The 26,477-nt window shown below is 47.3% G+C and overlaps 1 protein-coding gene across 1 annotated transcript in view; it reads right to left on the bottom strand.

The window, feature by feature from the left end:
- ABHD2 (abhydrolase domain containing 2, acylglycerol lipase) overlaps window positions 1-26,477 on the bottom strand; it is a 115,720-nt gene that overhangs the window by 7,483 nt on the left and 81,760 nt on the right. The window contains exons 6-9 of the mRNA XM_047797789.1: window positions 19,865-20,048; window positions 7,455-7,547; window positions 4,789-4,899; window positions 858-927 (exon numbers count right to left, since the gene is read on the bottom strand). Of these exons, the coding sequence (XP_047653745.1) occupies window positions 858-927; window positions 4,789-4,899; window positions 7,455-7,547; window positions 19,865-20,048 (458 nt within the window). The remainder of the gene's footprint in view (window positions 1-857; window positions 928-4,788; window positions 4,900-7,454; window positions 7,548-19,864; window positions 20,049-26,477) is intronic.

The following is a 26,477-nucleotide window of genomic DNA, read 5'->3' as shown; positions in this document are numbered from 1 at the left end:
CCCCGACCTTAGCTCCGGATAGCTCAACATTTCTGGAATGGCTTAAATGACGACACAAGAAGCCTGGATGGTGATGCTAAAAGTAGGAGGGGTGGCGGATAGGACAGATGGCAGAAGTGTGATTTACAGTGATCTGCTTTAGCTGGGGGAGTGGTGGCCCAAACCAATAGGTGGACACTGACAGGGATAAATGGTAAGTCCTGTGTTTGAATAAAAGGAACAATTGCTCAGAGGCAGAATGAGAGGCTGGTTTGGTGGTGGTTCGGGTAAAACAAACGAACATGGGGTTATGATTGGCCATAAAGTTACTAAAGTTGACTGTAGCTGCTAAAAACTTCCTTAATATAAAATTGTCTACCTCGACCAAAAACTTGCTCCTCTAGCATTCTGATACAGAAATGCATTTACTGCGACTCTGTGCTTGCCAGATCACAGCAGGAATTTTGAGTTCAGTCCTTGGCATCACACCCACAAAACACACAGTGGCCAAAAAACGGGACTGTAAGATATCTACATGGATCTCCTAAGAGGCACCATGGTAGGACCAGGCAGGATTATTCTGTCATAAGAAGACTAAGAGAAAAATGAATGTGGCAGCAATTTCAAGGGCGTTCATACAGACTGGGGAGCTGACTGGCCCTGCCCTGCGCTAAGGGGCAGCTCTGGGATGATCAGATAGAGGTCACAGAGGAGCTGAGTTGGGCTCAATAAGAAACCCAAGTGAACATTTAGGGCGGTTGGAGGCAGATGCTGGTGCAGGGAAGCTTTAGGAGGGATGCTTGTTATACCACGGGTGGAGCTGGATGGCATGACACCAATTCCGAGGTGCTCCTCCCTGAGCTGGTGCGGCCACTCACCCTGTGCAGGTACCTCATGCAGCTTTCTTCCTCGTAATATTCCTTCAGGGAGTTATAGCCATGAAACTTCCTGAGACACACATACACAAAGGAAAAAGACAAAATAGCACTTGAAATAAACAACACTTGGAATGCTGACTTTTTTTTTTCCCAGTTGATTTTATTACTATGGCAGTTCGCACAGCAACTTGTCATATCAGTAAAATACACACAGGTACCAGAGTAAGGGGTTAAGAACACCCAGCTTTGGCATCTGGGTTCAAATCCTGGCTTAGCCACTTATTTTTATTTACTGTTTTGGCCTTGCCCAGTGGGCATGTGGAAGTTCCCAGGCCAGGGATAGAACTCACGCCACAGCAGTAACAATGCCAGATCCTTAACCCACTGTGCCACAAGGGAACTCCCCTTATTGACTATGTGAACTTAGGCAAAGGGCTTAACCTCTCTGAGTTTCTCCTCTGTACAATGGAGCTAAGGATAGGATCTTTTTTTTTTTTTTTGTCTTTTTGCCATTTCTTGGGCTGCTCCCACGGCATGTGGAGATTCCCAGGCTAGGGGTCCAATCGGAGCTGTAGCCACCGGCCTACACCAGAGCCACAGCAATGCCGGATCCGAGCTGCGTCTGCAACCTACACTACAGCTCACGGCAACGCCGGATCGTTAACCCACTGAGCAAGGGCAGGGACCGAACCTGCAACCTCATGGTTCCTAGTTGGATTCGTTAACCACTGCGCCACGACGGGAACTCCAGGATAGGATCTTTTTTATCAGAACTGAGATTTGTGACATTAAAGCAACATTTTACTAGCACAGTGGACTGGCCCAGAGTAGTAACTCAATAAGTGTTAAGGGCAATTATTAGCAGATATTACCTCTCTCTCTCACTCTCTTTTTTGTTTTTTTTTTTGGTCTTTTTTATGGGGCTGCACCCGTGGCATACGGAGGTTCCCAGGCTACGGGTCTAATTGGAGCTGTAGCCACCGGCCTACGCCACAGCAACAGCAACCCAGGATCCGAGCCACGTCTGCGACCTACACCACAGCTCACGGCAATGCTGGATCCTTAACCCACTGAGCAAGGCCAGGGATCGAACCCACAACCTCATGGTTCCTAGTTGGATTCGTTAACCACTGAGCCACGACGGGAACTCCAGATATTATTTCTCTTAAGGCAGCATAAAACCAGGTGTCCCTGTAGACACTAAGAAACTGCATGTCAAAGGCATTGATGGAGTTCCCTTGTGGCACACTGGTTAAGGACCCAGTATTGTCACTGCTGTGGTCCAGGTTCAATCTCTGACCCAGGGATGTCCACATGCCATGGGTGTGGCTAAAAACAAAACAAACAAACAAAGGCATTTACTAGAAATTTGTTTTCAGAATTCTTCCTGGCAGAGTGACATGGACCGCTGTGAACTAGAATGAAATATGTATTTGATAAGATAAATGAGACAGAGATTCAAAGTTACTGACTCTGTCTCCTATGGAGCAGTGGTCAGAGTCACACTGACATGAGCAAACCCTTCAGTGGCCCAGCAAACAGGTCCTGCAGCTTTGCCCTGCCCTGTGCTCTGGGATGCCGGCATCATTCAGCTCAGAGCTCTGACAGCAGTAGGTGGATTCAACTCCAGGTCAGAGGATCTCTGAAAACCTCACTTCTTTCTGACTATTTCTGGTTTATGAATGGTGGTGGGTTTTTTGGTTCTGATTGGGATCTTCAAGCTATTTCAGGAGTTCCCTTCATGGCTCAGCGGTTAACGAACCTGACTAGGATCCATGAGGATGTGGGTTTGATCTATGGCCTAGCTCAGTGGGTTAAGCATCCGGTGTTGCCATGAGCTGTGGTATAGGTCCCAGATGTGGCTTGGATCTGGTATTTCTGTGGCTGTGGTGTAGGCCAGCAGCTGTGGCTCCAATTGGACCCCTAGCCTGGGAATCTCCATATGCCTCGGGTGTGGCCCAAAAAAGAAAAAAAAAAGGGTATTTCGGCTCCCCTGAAGCCGTGGCTCTTCCACTCCCAGGCTCCTTGACATCCCTGCCAGGGAGGGACCCAGGAAGCTCAGGCCAGACTATTGGGGCCAAACTCCAAGGAAGCCATGTGCAGAGATCATCTCTAGGGCATTTGTCCCCATGAAGGCGGTCCCTGCGCAGTCTCAGTGGGCTAGGAAGGCATGTCAGTCCTCCAGGATTACTGGTGATGAGTTGATGATAAGACTGGCTACACTGGTTATGGTCTGAAAACTGCTACTATCCAGCACTGTTAAAAAGGGAAGGATTTGGGGGAACACTCTTTTGGGCTTAAAACAATCTAGAAGATAGAATGAAATTTAAATGGGTTTGCTTTTTTTTCTCATTAGTGCTGCTCTATAGTAAAGCTGCACGCCCTACTGTAAATAAGAGGGGGTAAGTAAAATTCATTTTCACCTTCTGAACACACCAGCAGTTTCCTATTTCCATTTTCTCTGAGTAACCGTTCATGAGCACGTTCTAAAGTTACTTGGTGTAAGAAGGCTACAAGAATCCCATAGGGAAGTAAGTACAAATCCCATACCTTCAGGTCAATATCTGCCTATCTACTGGATAAACACCACATTGCTTTGTTTTTGTTTGTTTGTTATTTTTTTTTGTTTGTTTGTTTGCTTTTGGCCATGGTGTGCAGGGGCTTGATGTGAGATCTCAGTTCCCAGAACAGAGATTGAACCTGGGCTGCAGCAGGGAAAGCATCTTAACTACTGGACCACCAGGGAACTCCCAACACCAGCTTACTTTTTAGACCATACCTGAAGGTATCAAATAATCATTAGATAAAAAGGATGATTTTATTTTTTAATTTATTTTTTATTTTTTAGTCTTTTTAGGGCCGCACCCACAGCACATGGAGGTTCCCAGGCTAGGGGTCGAATTGGAGCTGTAGCCGCTGGCCTACACAACAGCCACAGTAACATGGGATCCGAGTTGTGTCTGCAACCTACACCACACAGCTCACAGCAATGCCAGATCCTTAACCCACTGAGCAAGGCCAGGAATTGAACTTGTGTCCTCATGGATACTAGGCAGATTCGTTTCCACTGAGATGACAGGAACTCCTTTTTTTAAAAAAATTTATTTGTATTATTATCATTATTAATTATTATTGTATGTCTTTTTAGGGCCTCTCCCGATTCCACTGAGCCATGACAGGAACTCCAAGAACGATGTTTTGAAAGAGAATGATGAGGTAAGAGATCAACTTTACCTTTTCCAGCCAAGGCTAACCTTAACCAGAAACTACTGGTGCCAGCAAAGGGGACACTATCAGCGTGGTGACCTCACCTGTCTGGAGAGGCCTGGAGGGGCTGGGCAAGGAAAGGGTAACTCAGAGAAGTGGGTGGAGTTTGCTTATGACACGCCAAGTCTTCATGTTCCTACAGGCTCTGCTTTTTCTTGCAACACACAGACAGCTCTTTTGGTCTATTTTTGGTTTTTCTACTTTTGATAGAGATGTAGGCAGGTACAATAAGTATTTCCTTTTCTTTTTTGTCTTTTTGCTTTTTTTTAGGGCTGCACCTGCGGCATACGGAGGCTCCCAGGCTAGGGGTCCAATTGGAGCTGTGGCCGCCGGCCTACACCACAGCCACAGCAACTCGGGATCTAAGCTGAATCTGTGACCTACAGCTCATGGCAACACTGGATCCTTAACCTACTGAGCGAGGCCAGGGATTGAACCCACGTCCTTGTGGATCCTAGTCGGGTTTGTTAACTGATGATCCATGAAGGGACCTCTGAAAGCTTCAGTATTTAAACAGTTATGTATATATATATATATATATATATATATATATATATATATATAACACCAATGCCCTTAACCCTTAACACCAAAGTAGGCAAAGGAAACCCTTGGTGCCAGGCAGCGCTGGCCTGATGCCTCCCACCCCCGAGCCCAGGCATACCGCATCACATTGTCGTCAATCTGCATCAGGGATGTCGCCGTGTATAGGCGGCTCAGGTCTGTGTCCTCCAGGTTCTGGGGTTTCTTAACATGGTCTCCAAAAAGAGCTTGCCTAGAATGAGACAAAAAGCAGAGAAGAAAAAGAAGATGACAAACCAAATCATCACGTTTTCCAACAAAGTATCGTATAATTTTGTCAATTATACTTCATTCAAGCTGGAAAAAAAAATTTTTTTTTTCCTCTTTAGGGCCATCCCTGTGGCATATGGACGTTCCTAGGCTAGGGGTTGGATTAGAGCTGCAGCTGCCAGTCTACACCACAGCCACAGCAAAGCAGGATCCAGGTGCATCTGTGACCTACACCACAACCTGTGGCAATGCTGGATCCTTAACCGACTAAGTGAGGCCAGGGATCCAACCCGCATCCTAGTGGGTATTAGTTGGGTTCTTGACCCACTGAGCCACAACGGGGACTCCAGAAAAAGATTTTTTTAAAGCACATGATAAACAACCACAGCTGAGCTTGCTTCCTTGTCCAGAGGCAAGCCAGGAGAAAGTCTGATAGACTGAATGTGGGTAATTAATCCCTTTGGCCTTCATAATGTCCCAGAGGATGAGCGTGTATGACTGACAGTTGAATAAAGAAGGATGAACGTCAAGACTTTATTTTCCTTTGTGGTTTTTTGTTTGTTTGTTTTGGCTGCATCTGTGGCAGGCAGAAGTTCCGGGGCCAGGGACTGAACCCAAGCCACAGCAGCAACTGAGCTGCAGGAGTGATAACGCCGGATCCCTAACCCACTGAGCCACCAGGGAACTCCAAGACCTTATTTTCCTTTGAAGGGGCAGGTAGACAAACTAAAGATTGGGTTTGAGCCTAGATGACTGTTACAAAACCTGCACCACCGAGAGAGGTCTCAGGATGCGCTCTGTGGCCTGGGGTCGACTGTTGGCCAAACAGTGGGAGAACTTAGCCTAAAGTTCTAGGGGCCCCATCTTTACGCTGGTGTTGACACCGTCCTCTTTGGCAGAACCCTGTTCACTTTATGAGCTCTTTGTGTCACTTAACAGGGAAGATAAAGATTAATCCATTTAGCACTTGGGCAAATGCACAGCTGTCCAATATGTTAGTTAAAAAGCTGGTGTATACACAGAAGAATAATCACTTCTAGTAAAAAAAGATCCATCTGGACAGGATGGCAATAAAAGCAGAGGTAAAAGTGCACACATTTAGGAGCTCCCATTGTGGCTCAGCGGTAACAAACCCAACTAGTATCCATGAGGACGCAGGTTTGATCCCTGGCCTCGCTCAGCGGGTTAAGGATCCTGGGTTGCTGTGAGCTGTGGTGCAGGTTTCAGATGTGGCTTGGATCCTGCATTGCTGTGTCTGTGGAATAGCCTCTTGGCCTGGGACTAGCCTAGGAACTTCCATATGCTGTGGGTGTGGCCCTAAAAAGCAAAAGAAAATGAAAACAAAAAGAAAAAGTGCACGTTTAGACTTCCATTTCCAGCAAGGGCTCTCATCATATAGCTGATGAAGAAGAACTGAGGTTGCTTTGTTTGAGGTTTGGCCCTACAATGGGAAAAATTCATTATGGAAACCAAATGTTCTGGTATTCATCCACGACCTCTCCCAAAGAAGATCGGATTTAACAGCTTTTTTTTTCCCCCAAAAGAGCATTAGGAAGATTATATAACTATGGGATAGAATTCCCAATTTTAAGTGTCCCTACCACACAGGGATGTATGTCAATTACAGCTCAATAAAACTTGAAAAAAAATTTTAAAAGAGACCATGCTGATGAGAAAAAAATTATAATAACATGTCCCTAAAATCTCTGGACATTTGGCTTCTGTGGCAAATTTTAAAAATGTAGATATAGGAGTTCCTACCTGGCTCATTGGTAACGAACCCAACTAGTAACCATAATGATGTGGGTTCGATCCCTGGCCTCACTCAGTGGGTTAAGAATCCAGTGTTGCCGTGAGCTGTGGTGTAGGTTGCGGATGCGGCTCGGATTCTGTGTTGCTATGGCTGTGGTGCAGGCCTGTGTCTACAGCTTCGATTCAACCCCTAGCCTAGGAACGTCCATATGCTGCAAGGGCAGCCCTGAAAAAAAAATTGCAATGATGAAATTCATCACTAATATTTTTTGAGTCTTCCCGCAGGCCAGGCGCTGTTCTAAGCACTTGTCAGGGGCTAACCCACCACAGAATTCTGAGCAGGAGAGAGGCACGGTCACTGTGGACAGTGATACTTTGCACCAGTGGCCAGACTCCCATCACACTGCTGCTTGGTCAGAACTCCAAAAGCCAGGAGAGAATGATTCTGCAGCCGTAAGCACAAAAGTATCCTAAGGAGAAAGATCCTAAACGATGATGAGCCACGCTCAGGATTGCCCTCCCTGGGAAAGAATAGCACAGCACCAATTTCTCTTTCTTCTTGGACCTTTTGCAAATTATGGAAACAGAAAGCGATCTGGTGAGGTTGGTAGCTTGGGACAAGTTTCTTTTGAACCTAGTCACAGAGCAGTCAGCTGAGAATTTGTACCACCCCGGCCTTTTTTTTTTTTTTTCTCTCCCCTGAAGAAGGAGGAGTTTTGGCTTTTGGTGACTCTGAAATAAGCTGAGAGAGGAGCCAGCTCCCTAGGGAGGAGGGAGGCGCTGCACCTGTGCGAGAGGATAATCCTCTTCATGTTGTCAGCCATGAGGAAGTTGTAGAAGCGCCGACACTGATCCCACTGCATGAAGGTTTCCTGGGCCCTGGAAGAAGCACAAGCGAGAGTGAGCAGGACTGTGTCCCGGAGAGGATGCGGCTGGCGCTGGCGCGGGCAGGATGCAGGGCTATTGCCACTGCAGAGCGCCGGCTCCCTACGCTGCAATGTGGCCTTTGCCGCGGGGTCCTCAGACTCTCTGTAGAGACACCACAACAGCGCTGCTAATGTGAGGCCCTGGCCAGCGACTCTCTGGGGCCACAGGCTTTGCTGGTGACACTCCTGACACCCTCCCCATCACCTTGGCCTTCTCTTTGCCATAGGACCTGCGAGTACCAGAGTCTGCTTCCACTGCAGGCACATTTTTTCTGGAGGACTGTGTAAGGGGGTGGCGGGGGGGGGGCTGCAGAAGAACAGTGCAGGGAAAAGCCTACACACACTTCTTTCCATTACTGACACGTGGAGTCTAAAAAATGCAACAAACTAGCGACTATAACAAAGAAGAAGCAGACTCACAGAGAACACACTAGTGGTTACTGGAGGCAGGGGAAGGGCCATACAGGGGTGGGGGAAGAGGAGGGTTTTACAGGATTATATGAAACCATGTGCATGAAACTTACAAATTGTAAAGCACGGAGTTCCCATTGTGGCTCAGCAGTAACAAACCCAACTAGTGTCCATGAGGACAACGGTTCGATCCCTGGCCTCGCTCATTTGGTTGGGATTCGGAGTTGCCATGAGCTGCGGCTCTGATCCCACGTTGCTGTGGCTGTGGCGTAAGCCGGCAGATGCAGCTCCGATTCAACCCCTAGCCTGGGAACCTCCATGTGCTGTGGGTGCGGCCCTAAAAAGCAAAAAAAAAAAAAAAAAAGTTATTCAATAAACTTTAAAAAATGAGAAGGAAAAAATTAAAGACACTCCTTTTGTTGCCATTTGCAAGGCAAAGGAAAATGATATAACTTGAGCTTTCTTTTTGATTAGCCTTTAACATTTAAGGGGCAAGGAATGGAAGAAGGAGAGAGGCCACCAACCCTTTCTAGGCACGGCTGCTGGGGCTGGTCCCAAGTCTTTCTGCCTCTAGAGCTAGTGCGTGCTGTTGGCATGGCAAGACTTTCTGATATGGGGGTCACCAGGCAGGTCCCTGCTTCCAGATCAGCAGACCACGGACTCAGAGAGGTCAAGGGATCTGCCCAGGGTCACTCCAGCACAGTCAGGTATGGCTGAGGTTTAAGCCAGGTAGCCTGGCTCCAGCACCTGTGTTCTGCCACCACCACCCTGTGCGGCAAGGGGACATAGCAAGGCCAGGCTCCTCTCCACGCTTGCTGAGGCCAGATGCCCTCGGCCACCTGTGGTGACTCCCAGGCTGTGGCTCAGCCCTCCCCGCTCGAGCTTTCTTCCCTCTGTGAGATCCAACATGGCTGCCACAGAGTCTCTCTGACCTTCATTTGGCAGATTTCTGAGGCCTGAGGTCTGATCATCCCCTGGGAACGGATCTGGGTGTCACTGTTCCCACACAGAATCCCTTGGTTTCATCCCCCTATGGCCAAAGAGGGGACTCTTGAGAGAGAGAGGGTGGCTCATAGGGTTGTGTTTTTGTTTTTTTTTTTTTAAATCCAGGGAGTTATAAAAGCAATTTCCGGAACCAGAGCTGCCAGACCTCAATTTTGGAATAGGAAACATTTCCCATAATATCGCAGTTAAAACATAAGGAGCCAGTGGGAAATTAAAAGCAAAGGGCATGTGGATTTAACAGCCTGTGACATGCTCATAAAACTTGGGCTGAAGCTCACAGTGAAGGCTAATGCTGACTTCAGAGGTCAAAGGGCATTCTATAAATGTTTGGGGGGTGGGGGACGCCCCCAAACACTGCAGGGGCAGAAAGGACAGGCCGCACACTTTGGGCAGGATCCTGGCTAAGGCAGGACTGACACCTGCCTCTGGGTCTGAGGGAGGAGGGGCTGCTGCCGCGGCGGCCCCCTCTCCTCTGACCTTGGACCCAAGCTGCCCCTTCCTCAGAGAGCCAGAGGTCTCAAAATGCCAGATTTTTCCTGCCCTCACCCATTTCTCCCTTTGCTGACCATTTAACTGCTTTTGTAAGTACCTCCTTCATATTAAAGGGACAGCAGAGAAGGGAGGGAGGAGGCCCTGACTGTAAACTTGAGCTACGGAAAGACTGCAGATCTCTGGTCGGAAAAGCGCAGAGGTGCCATCACTAGAAGGCTCTGGGGATTCACAGGGGCCCAAGGCTCAAGGGGACCTGGATAAGGATGCTGGGACCAGTGTTTCACCAGGCAATGCTGGCTGACATGGATTCCTCATGTCTTTGGTTACCACTCAGCACATTTAGGGCTATCTTTCACCACCTTTGGGTATAAACTTGAAGGACTGAAAACAACTTTATATTGGCTTAATAAAACACAATCAAGATCAATATATAATAAAAAATTCATTCCACATATTAAAAAAAAAAGCCCTGACTTCTTTAATACTAAAACCAACAAACTGAAAAGAAAGAAAAGGGAGGGGAATCTTACAGACTCAGAGAAACTGAAGGCGTGAGTCAATAAGTCCAAGGTGTAGACGTTTTGTGGATCGCGATGCCAACAAACCACCTGTTAGAAAACTTCCCCTAGACAATCAAGGAAATCTGAACACAGCCTAGAAATGTGACGATATTAGGAATTACTATTAATTTTTTAGTGGGAGACTGGCATTGTGATTATGTTTAAGAAAAAGCCAGTGGAGTCTTTTAGTGCTACCTAGTGAAATATTTATGGATGAAATGATATGATGTCTGGGACTTGCTTGAAAATAATCCAGTTTATGGGGGAGCGGATGCGGTGTAGAGGGAACTAAAGCAGCCAAAAGTTAAGCGTAGTTGAAATGGGTGATGGGCCCATGGGGGTTTAATATCCTATTCCTTTTATTTTGTAAATGTTCCATAATAATGAAGGAGGGGGAGGAGAAGAGAGAAGAGGGAAAATCTTTTTGGATTATGAGATACTGAAAATTATTTACTCTGCTGAGGAGACCCAAGTCAGCTTTAACTGTTAACCATGAGCCTCTATAACCATTTGCAGGGATGGCGAAAGACCAGCAGGTGGTCTGGAACCACTACATGCATGGCCCCATCAAGAACCTCACTCGTGCGGTTCCCATCAAAGCCAAACTCCAAATTACCTGCCCTGTTTTTGCAGTGAGAGAAGGCAGGAGACAGAACCCGGCAAGTGAGCCGAGGGCTGGGTGCTGGCAATGGGATAACAGTCTAGCAAGACGTCCAGTCCACCTGGCTGGCAAGAGTCAAAGCAGAGGCTTGAACTGACTCCGCTGGGTAGTCTACCAAACTCTGCAGAAGCCAGTTCACCCCTGTAAGCCTTGGTTTCCTCATTGGTCAAATCGGGAGGGGGAACTAGAGCGGCATTTTTTTTTTTTGCTTTCTTTCTTTTTTTTCTTCTTCTTCTTTCTTTCTTTTTTGGAGCTGTAGCCGCTGGCCTATGCCACAGCCACAGCAATGCTGGATTGGAGCTTCGTCTGTGACCTACACCACAGTCACAGCAATGTGGGATCTGAGCCGCCACAGCTCACAGCAATGCCAGATCCTTAACCCACTGAGTGAGGCCAGGGATCGAATCCGCATCCTCGGGGATCCTCGTCAGGTTCATTAACCACTGAGCCATGAAGAGAACTCCCTAGAGTGGCAATTTTCACAGGCGGATGGCTGTATGGCTGAGGTATGTAGACAGCTCTATCACAAGCCTGACGGAGGCTATCCTGGGGGCCTTGGTGGGGCCTTCATCGCTTGTGTTATCGGCGGCTAGGCTTCTGCAGACAGGGGTGGATGTGGTGAGCAGGGAGCTGGCCAACCGCTGGTGTTAAGGTCTTGGCAGAAGAGACCTGAGGATGGGCGAGCTCCAGGGCATGAATCTCATGAGGACAAAGGGAGTGTCTGCCTGGAACCCAGGTGACTCAGTCGAGGAGGTTTAAAGAGAAGGGTGGTGGGTGGTGGGGGAGACCACGTAGATGAGACTATGACCACATAAGGCACCTGGCAGAATGGCTTCAAGGAGGACAGGGTGATGGGCAAAGCAGTGCCAGGAGACCACCTGGGAAAGGAAGGGGAGGGAGGGATGACCTTTCTAGTCTCAGACACCGATGTGCCAATGGGAAGGGCACACACAGGTGAACTTAACTCCAGAGAGTCCTGAAGATTCCAGAGGGGTCAGTGAAACTTGCTGAGATGGGACCAGGAACCCCTGTGATGGACACTGTGTAGCTATCCAAAAATAAGGAAAACTTTGAAGTTCCCATTGTGGGCCAGTGGAAACGAATCCGACTATTATCCATGAGGATTTGGGTTCAATCCCTGACCTCGCTCAGTGGGTTAAGGATCTGGGGTTGCCTTGAACTGTGGTGTAGGTCACAGACACAGGTGGGATCTGGCACTGCTGTGGCTGTGGTGTAGGCTGGCAGCTGCAGCTCCAATTCAACCCCTAGCCTGGGAACCTCCATATGCCATGGGTGTGGCCCTAAAAAGCAAAAACAAAACAAAACAAAACAAAAAAAACAGAAAGAGGTAAATTTTGAGGAAGAGCAGCAGAAAAGTGCTAAATGGCAAGAAAATACAGACCAGGGTGTAAAAACAAGTGGAGAAGGTTTGGGTGAGATCTGCCAGGGAAAGAATTGTCATCTTTTGATGTGACCCACAAAATGGGCACCAAAGCCAGGGGACTTCAGCTCTTCAGACACTGAATGAATCCCTTACTTGGCCACTCAGCAAAACACCCAAGTTCTTTTTTTTTTTTTTCCAGGACCACACCTGTGGCCATGTCGTCATGACAGAGAGGAAGGCCTGTGTGATCCAGAGTGGACCCCTGTCGGAAGGCAGGTGGGCTTCATCGACTTTAGAGAGAAGCAGGATGACTTACAAATGAGAAAGGAGAGAACCCCAAGACACCAGTAAGCCTTCCCTTGGGGTCTCCTCCCAGAATGACATGCATGGATTTTAAAAAAACTGTATCCATTGATGGATATCTCAGTACTATCAAAATGAATTTGATTCTTTTAAAATACTTTTATTTCTCATCAGTGTAACATTACAGAATAAAATATTATCTGTATTGGTTTTCCAGGCGTCTGCTGGTGAGGGATGTCTCTCTGCAGGGTTAAAAGATTTTTAAAAGGTGTCGTGGAAGGAGATGGATTTTTTTTGTTTTGCTTTTTAGGGCCCTCGGCATATGGAGGTTCCCAGGCTAGGGGTTGAATCTGAGCTGCAGCTGCCGGTCTACACCACAGCCACAGCCACGTGGGATCTGAGCCACATCTGCAACTCAGATATTCATGGCAACACTGGATCCTTAACCCACTGAGCAAGGCCAGGGATCGAACCCACATCCTCATGGATACTAGTCGGGTTCATTAACTGCTGAGCCACAATGGGAATTCCAGAGATGGATTTTTAAATCACATAGAGTCCAAACCAAACAGAGGTCTACAGTTATGTTCAGAGCAATCCATTGGGTAAAGGAGAGCTGAGCCAAATGCTTATGCTGCTGGGGTGCTGCTCAGAGGAAGCTCAACCTCTCCAACTCATACTTTGCAAAATGAGTAGACAAAGCATCGACTAAAAGGAATTAAAGCCGGAAGGGAATGACCTGGGGAAAGAATGCACCTAACACCCCAAAGAATTCAAGTCTCCTGGCTCATACAGATTACAGTGCAGAGCGCTGAGAGGCTGTGAGAACGTCAAACAGCTTTCCTGTGGTCTTTGAGAAAATATGGAGGATGAGAATGAGAAAGGGAAGTTCTGGGATTGGCAAGCATGACTTTCATATTCCAAAAAGAGCAAAGAAGGCAGGGGCACTGCCAATTACGATTGGCGAGGATTTATTAAATATGGTCTGAAGCGATATTAAAAAATATCTTGAAAGTACTATGCGAAAAAAACCTTCAAGCACATTAGGTGTTTTCCCAAAGCCCTACCACACCAACGTAACAAACATTTTTATTTGGGGAGGGAGAGGGTTCCTTTCCAGGCTTTGCTCATTATCAGTCATTAAAAATTGTTTTTTTAGGAGTTCCCATCGTGGCGCGGTGGTTAACGAATCCGACTAGGAACCATGAGGTTGCGGGCTGGACCCCTGGCTTTGCTCAGTGGGTTAAGGATCCGGTGTTGCCATGAGCTGTGATGTAGGTTGCAGATGTGGCTCGGATCTGGCATTGCTGTGGCTGTGGCATAGGCCGGTGACTACAGCTCCGATTAGACCCCTAGCCTGGGAGCCTCCATATGTCGAGGGAGCGGCCCTTAGGAAAGGCAAAAAGACCAAAAAAAAAAAAATTTTTTTTTTAGTTGTGGTTAAAAACACCAATCATAAAAAACCCCCACATATCATAAAATTTGCCATCTTTACCCCTTTGAAGTGTCAAGTATATCCACACTGCTGTGTAACAGGTCTCCAGAATTTTTTCATCTTTTTGTTTTTGTCTTTTTGCCATTACTTGGGCCGCTCCTGTGGTATATGGAGGTTCCCAGGCTAGGGGTTGAATCGGGGCTGTAGCCGCTGGCTACACCACAACCACAGCAACAGCAACGTGGGATCTGAGCCGTGTCTGTGACCTACACCACACTTCACCGCAACGCCGGATCCTTAACCCACTGAGCAAGGCCAGGGATTGAACCTGCAACCTCATGGTTCCTAGTCAGATTCGTTAACCAATGGGCCACAATGGGAACTCCCAAAACTTTTTCATCTTGAATCTGAAACTCTACACCCATTAAACGACAACTCCCCATATCCCTCTCCCGACAATCATATTTTGACATAGTCACCTTCCCTCCTACTTTTTTTTTTTTTTTTTTCCTGGCTGTGTCCATAGCATGTGGAGTCCCCAGGCCGGGTATGGAACCCGAGCCACCGCAGTGACGATGCAGACCGTTAACCCACAGAGCTAGGAGAAAACAACCCTCTCCCACTTTTAATAGACAGCATTTGCCATTTTATGAATTTCCTTAAATTTTTTTTTGTCTTCTGTCTTTTTAGGGCTGCACCTGAGGCATATGGAGGTTCCCAGGCTAGGAGTCGAATTGAAGCTGCAGCTGCCAGCCTACACCACAGCCACAGGATCTGAGCTGCATTTTCGACCTACACCACAGCCTCACGGCAACACCAGATCCTTAACTCACTGAGTGAGGCCAGGGACTGAACCCGCATTCTCATGGTTAACAAATCAGTCGGGTTTGTTAACCACTGAGCCACAACTGGAACTCCTGAACTTCCTTAATTTTAAAAAATACAAGTAGCCTTGTTTTCCACTGAATTGATATATCATCATTTACAACCATCCCTGATGCTGGACGTGTGGGTTATTTCTAGCTTGGCCCTACAAGAGAGTCATACTGCAGTGGGGGCAGAGCCAGGACTAGCCTTGAACAGCAAGGCCTCTGGGAGGAAGACGGCAGCACCTCTAGACCCAAGAGACCCTGGCAGAAGCTGGTTGCCCTTCAGAGGCAGGGCTGACCTGCAGAGAGGGCATTACCTCTAGCTAGCTCAGCTTGAGATTGCAAGCAAAAGAAAACCCCTCTCTGCCATAGGGACTGGGTCCTGAATCCTACCTACCTGCCTGGCTGGGCTTTGTGGCAGGATGGGGCAGGGAGCTCAGACAAGGGTGAGTGGCCACCTGTCAACCCCCTTTCTTCCTCAGCAGGATGCACTTCTCAGGAATGGGATCCGTGAGTCAAAGGGCTTATTATATACTCTCCTTTTTTCTTTTCTTTTTTGACTGCCCTGTAGCATTTGGAGCTCCCCCGCCAGGAATCAGATCCTAGCCATGACTGCCACCTAAGCTGCAGTTTGGCAACGCTGGATCCTTAACCCACTGTGCTGGGCCGGGGATTAAACCTGAGTCCCAGGGCTCCCGAGATGCTGCCGATCCTACTGTGCCACAGTGGGAACTCCCACCCTCATTTTTTCTGACTAAAAAATTTACAGTGAAAAATAGACAAAAGTCCTTGAGGACAAACTGGTTAGCTTCATAACCCAGCGGTGGCAAAGCTAGGAGGTTTCCGAGGTTGGAGTTCTGTCCATGGAGTTTTGTCTCAACTCAGCAGATTTTCCCCCTTTGCTTAGCCCTGATACAAAGTTACTGAGTATTAAAATGATTTATAGCTCTACAACTATAAACAAAGATTTGATGAAAGTATAACTCTATAGAGAGACTTTTTGAACAAGGTTGCTTTTGTCATAAACTTATCCATAGTCTGGAGTTTGCCCATTAAAAGCAAGAGAGAACATATATACTGCTTGTCAGGGAAAGTGGGGCCTGGTCCTTCCTTGGGAGAGGAGAATGAATGTGACCATCATCCCAGAGGACGCAGGTTCAATCCCTGGCCCTGCTCAGTGATTACTGGTGGATTCTGCAATGCAAAATTCCTGAGGGTTTCCTCAGGAATGAAGACTTGATTTTACCTGCAATGAGACCACAGAAGCTTCCCCTATCTCTTTTTTTTCTTTTTCTTTTCAGGGCCACACCTGCAGCATATAGAAGTTCCTAGGCTAGGGGTCGAATCGGAGCTGTAGCCCCCGGCTTATTCCACAGCCACAGCAATGCCAGGTCTGAGCCGTGTCTGTGACCTACATCACAGCTCATGGCAATGCCGGATCCTTAACGCACTGGGCGAGGCCAGGGATCGAACCTGCATCCTCATGGATACTAGTCCTGTTCTTAACCAGTTGAGCCACAACAGGAACTCTTTCCCTTCCCTTTCCTTTAAGCACCACAAGGGCAGGGAATCTATGAGCCTTGTGCAAGGCCATGCCCCATCACCCAGAGGGGTGTCTTGCAGAATGAATCAAAGAACCAATGAACAAATTAATTGGAGGTAATCTCTTAGCATCACTGCTTCTCCTTCTCACATTCTTGTCTGCTTGTTACTCACTGGGTGAATGTATAATCAAGGAGCTTCATAATAGCGTCAAATGATTAATTAAACCAGAGAGTTGGGCTGAATCTGACCACATGTTTCCAGGGCTAGTTGGCAGCTGTTCATGCTGAGGGAACATGTTAAGCCAGCTGGATGCCATGTCGTTTCGGGGCATCTGTCTCCCCCCCTCACTGGTTCAGCACCTCATCAGATTCGAGCTTGTTTAGCAGCAGCTAGACTTTGCTACCTACAGCAAGCAGGTGCTGGCTTCTGAGCCTGGAGTTGGCTCTGGCTAGCGGGAGGTGCGCTACTGGGAAGAGAAGCCAGAGGGAACGGATGAATCACTGACAAGCGGGTCTGTAGACTCAGCTAGGAAGGATTTACCAGAAGCATGACCTCCTGAGTGGCCCCTGCAGAGGCAGACGAGCCCTCCCTGCTCCACCCTGACGTAAAGGAAGCATGGCTGCCATCATCTCAGTGCTGAAAAGGCTCATTGCCCTAAAGCCTTGGCAGGAAAGAGAAAACGTTATACTGGTTTAAAGTAAGGCACAGGCCTTCAGCAAGATCTCATTAAAATGTTGAGGGGGAACTCTATCCAGTCGCTTGTGATAGAATATGATGGAAGACAATGTGAGAAAAAGAATGCATAGATACATATGACTGGGTCACTTTGTTGTACAGCAGAAATTGACAGAGCATTATAAATCAACTCTAATGGGAAACATAAAAATCTTTAAAAAATGTTGAGGGGGACCTGAGCCCCAGGCGGCCCCAGCACACACAGGGCAGTGGTATTCCTCTGATGTGCTCTCAGTCCTGTGTAGGGTCACAGGATCTTACTGCTCTCAGTCCTGTGTAGGGTCACAGGATCTTACTACTCTAGCGGATAAAGAGGCTTGTTTCTTTCCTCAGTGCCGGAGACTGATATGACAGTAAGTATGAGTATGAAGATCTTTGAGGTCTCAAAGAGGAGTGGTGTAGACCATGTCTGCAAGACGTATAGCGCCTCAGAGGTGTTGGTTAGTTTCCTGGTTTCTTAAACCTCTTTGATTTATTTTTAACACCTCCGTTTATCTGTGCTTGGCCAGCAGCAGGTGGCGCTGTTGCAGCAAAATGAAATGACGTGGTTGTCATTTACTATTCTGTGGATTGAAAAAAATGAAAAGACGTGTCCCAGCTCCTCCATCAAAGCCAGTGCTCCCGGTAATTTCACAGCACTTGGTTTAGGAGGGGACACCCGTGGTTCTGATTTTACAGATGCTAAAAGGTTTGCCCCAAACTGGACCACTCGGCGGATGAGAGAGCAGGTGGGACGTCCTGCCACTCCTTGTTCCCTGGGGTCCCCTGGCCGCCCCTCTGCTTGTCTCTCAACTATCCCAGTCACCGGATGGGATGGGCCTTTGGTTAACTCTGGTTACGTCATGGCTATGGATTGGGAGCTGGTTATTTCTAGTCAAGCCAGCATAAAGCAACCTGTCAGGCTCACCTGTGTACAGAGGGCAGTGAAGGGGAGATTCCCATCAGGAGGACGAGGGGACTGACCCAGTCCTACCCTAGAGCTGGAGAAACCACGGACGCCTCCAGGCCCAATGGCTGCTCAGTGCACCCACATCTCAGAAGCTACCAGTGCGACGGGCCCAAAAGCAGATTCCCGGCCCCGTGCCCCAGGGTCATGAATTAGATCTCCAGGGGTGGGGCCCAAGGGAATGAATTTCTTTCTAGCATGACCCTCCAAGGGATTCTGAACCAAGTGGGGCGGTTCCCTAGACTGGTCTTTGTGATCTCATGTTCTAGCCCACTTCTCATTTTACAATGAGTAATGATGATAATTAACAGTTACCCACTTAACTTTCTACGGGGGTGCTGGCACTGTTGCAAATAATTCATACCCCTGAACTTGTGTGACCCCCACTGTGGCCCAAGAGGTGGGTACTGTTGATTATTACTGTCATCCCCGTATTGCAGGTGGGATCGAACAGGGATTGAACCTGCATCCTCATGGATCCTAGCTGGGTTCATTTCCACTGAGCCACAATGGGAAATCCAATCAGGGAGGTTTTTTTTTTTTCCCTTGGAACTTAGGAAATGACATCAGCAGGGATGTCTTTCATGTCTGCTTTTGGGGACATTGAATTTCTCCTCTTTGCCCAGCTTTAAGGCTCAGGCAGGGGCTGAATTCTAAGCCTGCACTTGCCCTTTGGAGACTTCAAATTCCAGCACTCGATATTTTTAGAAATAACATGGCCTCTATTCATTAGAAAGTGACAAAACAGGCTTGAACTACACCATGAGAGATATAGGTGAGCCAAAAAGTAAGGATTCATTCATTACCTGTAAGGATTGTTTGTTTGGCATTAGACTGAAGCAATCTGGGAGGGTTTTTTGCTTTTTAGGGCCCCACCCGCAGCAAATTAAAGTTCCCAGACTAGGGGTTGAATCGGAGCTACAGCTGCCAGCCTACACCACAGCTCACGGCAACGCCGGATCCTTAACCCAGTGAGCAAGGCCAGGGATTGAACCCACATCCTCATGGATCCTAGCTGGGTTTGTTTCCACTGAGCCATAGTGGGGAACTCCAATCGGGGAGGCTTTTTTTTTTTTTTTTTTCCTTAACTTTTTTGTGTGACTTAGGATTTCTTCAAGAGATCTTTAATAACTGGTCATACCCATTTGTAAGAAAAAAGACATTATCATAAGGAATGAGTACAGGAAAAAATATGAATGCCCCTGAAGAGTGTGGAGAGTGTGTGAGTGTGCACGTGTGAGTGTGCATTGACTCTGGCGGGATCTAGGACAACAATGATGTTGGAGGGTAGTCAGGGCAGACAATAACGCCGCCCCTGGTGGGGCTCATCCTATGCGGCCCTGTTATGAGGGTCTGAGGGGAGAGGTAACCCTTTACCCAGTAGGTCCTCGCTTGCGTGTGAGTCTAGGATGCCTGGGAGAGGGGACTACTTGGAGGTAAGGGTATGAACGAAATGGCTTCTACTGATCCCTTCCAGATGCCATCGGAGACTCAACTCTTCAGTATTTAGGAGGCATCTGGGCTCATAAGGCCCTGCTCTAGCACCTGGTTTGCCAAGTATCGCGTGTTTTCATAAGCTCACAGTTCTGCAAAGCTCTGGGGCACAGGTGAAGTCACACCCCAGAGACTTCAACGGGAAACAGCAGCTATGAAGGGAGGGCTCTGGCTTATTCAGTTATAGATACGATCCCCCAACACAGCTGCAGAGCCCAGGCTTCCAGGGTCTGATAGGACAATTTCAGTGCATGATGTGGAAGCGAAAAAGGTGAACCCCCGACCCAGAACTTCTGCTCAGTCTGCCCCAGCATTTCCCCGGGGGCTTCCCGGGTCAGTGTCTGGTGTGATGGGGCATCTCCATAGATGAGCGCTCACTTGGGGACCGGATGGCAGACAGGAGGGGGAGCACACGGCTGGCATCACTCACCTCAGTGCGCTGTAGCCCTGGCACACACTGACGCAGCACAGGACCTTTTCTTGGTTGGCCTGGGTCTCCCCCAAGTATTTACACACGATATTACCGCCCAGGCTAAAGCCCACAACCACCAGCTGGGTGAGGGGATACGTCTTCTTGATGTAGTTGACCATGGCTCCAAATTCCCAGGTACAGCCTGTGGGCATAGAGGTAAGACCACATGGTCATTTCAGGTATAACCAAGACTGGACAAAATGTGAGCTGGAGGGTTACTGAATGGTTGCCAAGATACTGAGAGAGAGAAAGAGAGGGAAAGATGTATGTAGACAGCCAGCCCTCTGTACCTCTCAGTTCTGCATCCACAAGATTCAACCAAACACAGATCGAAAATACTCGGAAAAAAAATCACAGAAAGTTTCAAAAAGCAAAACTTGAAAATGCCATGTGCGGCAACTATTTACGTAGCATTTACATTGCGTTAGATATGATAAGTAATCTAGAGATGACTTAAGAGTATACAGGAGGATGTTCACAGGTTATATGCAAATACTATGTCTCCTTACATAAGGGACTTCAGTGTCCATACATTTTGGTATGTACAGGTGTCCTGGAGTTTCTGTCCTGGCTCAGCAGTGATGAACCTGACCAGTATCCCTGAGGATGCAGGTTCGATCCCTGGCCTCGCTCAGTGGGTTGAGGATCCAGTGTTGCCATGAGCTGTGGTATAGGTCACAGAAGTAGCTCGGATCTGGTGTTGCTGTGGCTGTGGTGTAGGCTGGCAGCTACAGCTCTGATTTGACCCCTAGCCTAGGAGCTTCCATATGGCACAGGTGCAGCCCTAAAAAGCAAAAAAAAAAAAAAAAAATTAAAAATAAGTAAATAAAAAAAAGAACACAACAACTACAGAGGTCCTGAAACCAATTCCCTGAGAATAATGAGAGACAGCTGTATAGGTGTGTGTATGTCTGTGTGTGTGTGTGGAGAGAAAGAGAGAGAGATACACATACATCTAGGCAAACCTCTCTTTGGCTCCTTCAGAGAAGGTCCCAGATGCCCCTCACATGAGAGGAAATGGGGCATTAGCAGTGCCCATGAAGGAAGGGTCCGTGTATCAAACACACATGTTCAGTGATGCTCCTTTAAGGGTGGGTTGTGAGAGGCCTATCTGGACAATTATGAAAACCAGAAGACATTCAGGGTGTGCATGATCACTTATGTTCACACCCAGATGTAAACCAAAACAAGAGCAAAACCGTCTGGGCTAGCACAAAACCTTCTTAGGCTAGCACAGAAGGCTATACCCTTGTGTACAATGATTTGCAGTGCTAAGTACCAAGTGGATGTTATTTACAGGATCGTCTTGTCACCGTGGAGAAGGGAAGGAGAGACAATCTTTATGCCAGAGGGATGGCCACGATGCTCTGTGGGATTAGGACAAAATGTTCTTGGTGACATAGGGACGGGTGCCAAGGGAGGCAAACCCATTCAGAAATGCACAGAGGAGACTTCTGAATGGAGAGGGTGTGAGGGCCCAGTGTGCCCTGGGGGGATGATGTCAACTGGTGTTCCTTTGGGAAGCTATTATTTTTCAGTCTATTTAGGGCCACACCTGCAGCATATGGAAGTTTCCAGGCTAGGGGTCAAATCGGAGCTTCAGCTGCTGGCCTATACCACAGCCACAGCCACGCCAGATCTGAGACGAGTCTGTGACCTACACCACAGCTCACAGCAATGTCGGATCATTAACCCACTGAGCAAGGCCAGGGATCGAACCTGCATCCTCATGGATGCTAGTTGAGTTCCTTACCACTGATCCACAACGGGAACTCCCTGAAGTCATGTTATGTCCCAGCAGCTTTGCTAAGAGGAGGAGGTTGGTGGCCATAGATGACTGAAAGGATTCATCACATCCTTCTAAGGCCCACCCCAGATTCTGCAAGGGGGACAAAATAAAACCTAACAGGGGAGGCGAGGGATTTTGGTAAGAAACATGCACAAGACTGGCCAGCATAAAGACAATAAGGATTTTGTTCATTTAAAAAAAAAAAAAAAGATGGGTATTCCTGTTGTGGCTCAGCAGTAATGAATTCGACTAGCATCCTTTAGGATGCAGGTTCAATCCCTGGCCCCGCTCAGTGGGTTAAGGATCCGGCTTTGCCGTGAACTGTGGTGCAGGTCACAGACTCGGCTCAACAACTCCCCTTTGCATCTAGCCTAGGCCAGGCCAGCACAGCCTCATGCAGGGGGTCTCAACCTGCAGGGTATGTGGAACCACCTGGAGCAGGGCCAGTCTCTGGGCCAGTCCTTTTCACTTGCAGTAAGCAACCTTCACACATGGGGGCGCTGCTCTGCTCTTGGGCAGCTTTCCAAATCTTGTCTCAAAGCCAGATTTCCACAGGGGGTGAGCCCCTGCTCAACCCAACCAGGCATCTCTTATGGGCCTATCAAACTCCTAACAAAAGCAATCTTTAAAGCTCCTTTTTAGTAATGGTTCTTGTAGAGTGAATCAGAAAAGCTGCATTGAGGTTAAATACTATTGCAAGAAAAATGTGCCAGTTTAGTGGTTCTCAGAGTGTGGTCCAACAGCTTTAGAACTGCCTGGGAGTTGTTCAAAGTGTAAGTTCTTCTTTTTCTTTTAAATTAAATTATTGTTGACTTACAATGTTGCATTAATTTCTTTTTTTTTTTCTTTTTGCTATTTCAGGGCCCGTACCCTTGGCATATGGAGGTTCCCAGACTAGGAGTCAAATGGGAGCTGTAGCCACTGGCCTATGCCATAGCCACAGCAACTCAGATCTGGGCTGTGTCTGCGACCTACACCACAGTTCACAGCAATGCCAGATCCTTAATCCACTGAGCGAGGCCAGGGATCGAACCTGTGTCCTCATGGATATTAGTTAGATTTGTTTCTGCTGAGCCACAACGGGAACTCCTATTAATGCTTTTGATAGGACAAACCTCTGGTCCTGCAATTCCACTTCTGGGGACCTTATACTGCAGATGTGTAAGAAGATGCATGCAAATGAGTGCAAAGACATATGCGCCAGAATGTTCACTGCAGTGCTGTTTGTAGCAGCAAAGGATTGAAACAACCTAAATTTCCATCAATAGATGACTATTAAATGGCTGTGAAAAAGAACAACGTAGAGTCCGGTCTGCTGACTTGTACTGACTCAGAGCCATCTTACTGAGGGGCAAAAACCAGGGCATCAAAAGCAGTGCCACCATCTCCTGGGTGTACTTGGGCTTTAAAGGGGTTGTACCTGCACACATATCTGATTTGGTATTGGCCGAAAAATGATTGCAGATGTTGCTTTTCTGGAGAGGATGGCTAGGATGGGAGGCAGATAAAGATGTTTCAGTCAGTGCTAAATACACCCAGCATAGCTCTCAGGCTGGAGCAGTGACTTGGTTGGGGACATTATTTGCCTGGGTAAGAAATAGTTCTGAGGGACTTATTTTCAATTATTATTATCCCCATGTCCTTGGGATCCTGCTGAATTTTGTTCATCCTTTGGTTAATTATTTATATCTTTGTTTCGTTCTAGCACTGGAGGAACCTCTACTAGATTATAAATGCCATAAAAATCTATTAGATTATAAAAAATCTATTAAATCTATTAAAGATCTATTAATCTATTAAACATCTACTAGATTATAAATGCCATAAAAAAGCAAAGATATTCTTGGTCTCATTCACTGCTGTATCTGCGGGCCCTCAACCATTATCACCTAAATGAATGGGAAAGATGCACTTTGTTCCAGGTCCTGTGCTAGGAACTTAAACACAGATGAGGAAGTGGATTTAAAAAGATCACATGACCCCCAATCTCACACCGTGAGTGAACGAGTGGGAGCCTCAGGCTTTGGACCATGTCTAACTTCAAAGGCCAAGTCCTTTGCCTGATGTCCCAAATCTACCTAAATAATTGGACTGCCGAACTTTATTTTTTAATTGTTTTTTAAAATTTATTTTTTATTTTTTTATTATAATGATTTTTATTTTTATCATTAGAGCTGGTTTACAGTGTTCCATCAATTTTCTACTATACAGCATGGTGACCCAGTTACACATACATGTGTACATTCCTTTTTCTCACATTATCATGCTCCATCATCAGTGACCAGACATAGTTCCCAGTGCTGCACAGCAGGATCTCATTGCTAATCCTTTTAATTGCTAAAAGTCTTACTTTCTCACCATCTGATGCCTTTTGGACCTAGCTATCTTTACCCAGGTTTGAGACTAAATATCTGAAACCAAAGGATGCTCAGATGTCACGGGGCAGTTACAAAACTTGGATTTCGTTACGTGGATTTGCTATGCTGTTAAGGAGCAATTACAGCTAATTGTGTAGGCACTTCAGGAGCCTCAATTTAATTAAATCCAAGCATTTCTGATCTGGATGAAAGGCGAGCCCTGCCTCGTCCCAGACAAGCTGCTGGGCATTTTGTGAGGAGCTGCCTTTTCTTCCAGACAAGGGAGCGGCAAGGACATGGTGTCTTCCCAGCTCCAGGATCAGCCTCTGGTAGATGCTGGGTCATCCCGGGATTTCCACTCCATGTCAGTTACCAAACACCCTCAGAGTCTGGAAACATCTCCCCCTGCTCTGTTATTAAGAGTTACAGCTCAAGTTCCCATTGTGGCTGTGGTATATAGGTTGTGGCTCGGATCTCGAGTTGCTGCATCTGTGGTGTAGGCTAGCAGCTGCAGCTCCGTTTGACCCCTAGCCCGGGAATTTTCACATGCTGAGGGTGTGGTCCTAAAAAGAAAAAAAAAGAAAAAAGGAAGAAAGAAAGAAAGAAAGGAAGAAAGAAAGAAAATTTACAGTGATCTGTTTTTTTAATACCAGGAGGGTTTTTTTTTTTTTTTTTTTTGCTTTTTGGGGCTGCACCAGAGGCATATGGATGTTCCCAGGCTAGGGGCCGAATCGAAGCTACAGCTGCCAGCCTATAGCACAGCTCATGGCAATACTGGATCCTTAACCCACTGAACGAGGCCAGGGATCAAACCTACATCCTCATAGATACTGGTCGGGTTCGTTTACTGCTCAGCCACGATGGGAATCCAATAATAGGAGGATTTTAATGAGGTTCTATGTATTTAATCCTTAAGGGATTAGCACCAGTAACAAGATTTAAGTATCTAATCTTGCTGTAGCTTTTTAAGACAAGATGAAACAGAAGCCACTAACCTGGCCTTAGAGACCTGAGTACCACGTGACTATCTTGGAAAAGCAAACTGCCAAGGACAAGAAACCTCTAAACGAAGGCAAGGCTAAGGGTGCCTGAAAACTACTATTTCAAAGGCCATTTCCCCCCAAATGGCACTAACATGACTCAGTCGGCTCAAACACAGGCACCCAGAGACTTGGTGTTCCTAGTGGATGGAGGCTTTGCGTCATCTCTGTACCCTCCACGCTGGGCCTGGGCCTGGCACACGGTGGTGGGTGTGCCACCGATGTTAGTTGAATCACGTGGAGCGAAAGCACACAATATCAGCCAGTGTGACTGTGCAGGGAACAGGAGAGAAGAACCTAAATATCTTTCCCACTAAATTTAATCTGAGAGAGTGATCTGGTCAGGCTAATGACATGGCTTGCTGGCAGGTGGCTGGGGGCTGAGCAGCCCCTAGCATTTTCCTGGTGAAGGTATGTGAGTCATTTCTTAGAGCTGCGGGCAGGCTACTGCAGAGCTGAGTCACTCCGGAAGAAAACAGCTGTAGAAATAAAGTGAGAGCCCTCTTTGCTCACCATATTCAATGGCCTTGCCTTTCTCTCTCAAAAGATTTTCACAAATGAGTGCTTTGGGTTTTTTTGTTTTTTTTTTTTTTTTTTTTTTTTTTTTTTTTTGTCTTTTGTCTTTTTAGGGTCGAGCCCTTGGCATATGGAGGTTCCCAGGGTAGGGGTTGAATCAGAGCTACAGCTGCCAGCCTACACCACAGCCACAGAAATGTGGCATCTGAGCCATGCCTGTGACCTATACCATAGCTCATAGCAACGCTGGATCCTTAACCTGCTGAGCAAGGCCAGGGATTGAACTTGCGACCTCATGGATACTAGTCCGGTTCGTTAACCACTGAGCCACGACGAAAACTCCTGGCTTTGTTTACTTGGGTAATCCTGAAAACTGCCCTCTTCTGACTGAAGGTAAACATTCAGATCTCATCCTGAAAGCACAGACCAGTTGATGCTTCTCCACAGTTCTGCTCGGGATATTACTCCCCAACACGTCCCTAAACTCTGGGTCCCTGGGCATCTCAATGCTCGGTGACTCTCAGCGGATGGTCCTGTCAGATGTTTTACTAAGATGCTTGAACTTCTGCACATTCACTGCCTTCATTTCCTCATTCTCTCTCTCTCCTCACCCACTTCCTCCTCCTCCTCCCTTCCCACAGTGTCCTTCTGCCATAACCCTTGACTGTTGCAGAGGCAACACAGTCCAGGGCTGTCGTCTAGAGTCATAAATACGATTCGAAATGGGTCTGTGTCAATGAAAACGGTAGATGTAAGGGAGATCCCATTGTGGGTCAGCGGTAACGAACCCAACTAGCATCCACAGGGATGAAGGTTCTACCCCTGGCTTCGCTCAGTGAGTTAAGGATCTGGCATTGCCGTGAGCTGTG

Source organism: Phacochoerus africanus, chromosome 9, assembly GCF_016906955.1.
Source record: "Phacochoerus africanus isolate WHEZ1 chromosome 9, ROS_Pafr_v1, whole genome shotgun sequence".
NCBI classification, from domain to species: Eukaryota; Metazoa; Chordata; class Mammalia; order Artiodactyla; family Suidae; genus Phacochoerus; species Phacochoerus africanus.
The sequence above is the reverse complement of the archived record's forward strand: the minus strand, read 5'-3'. Positions and strand labels throughout refer to the sequence as shown.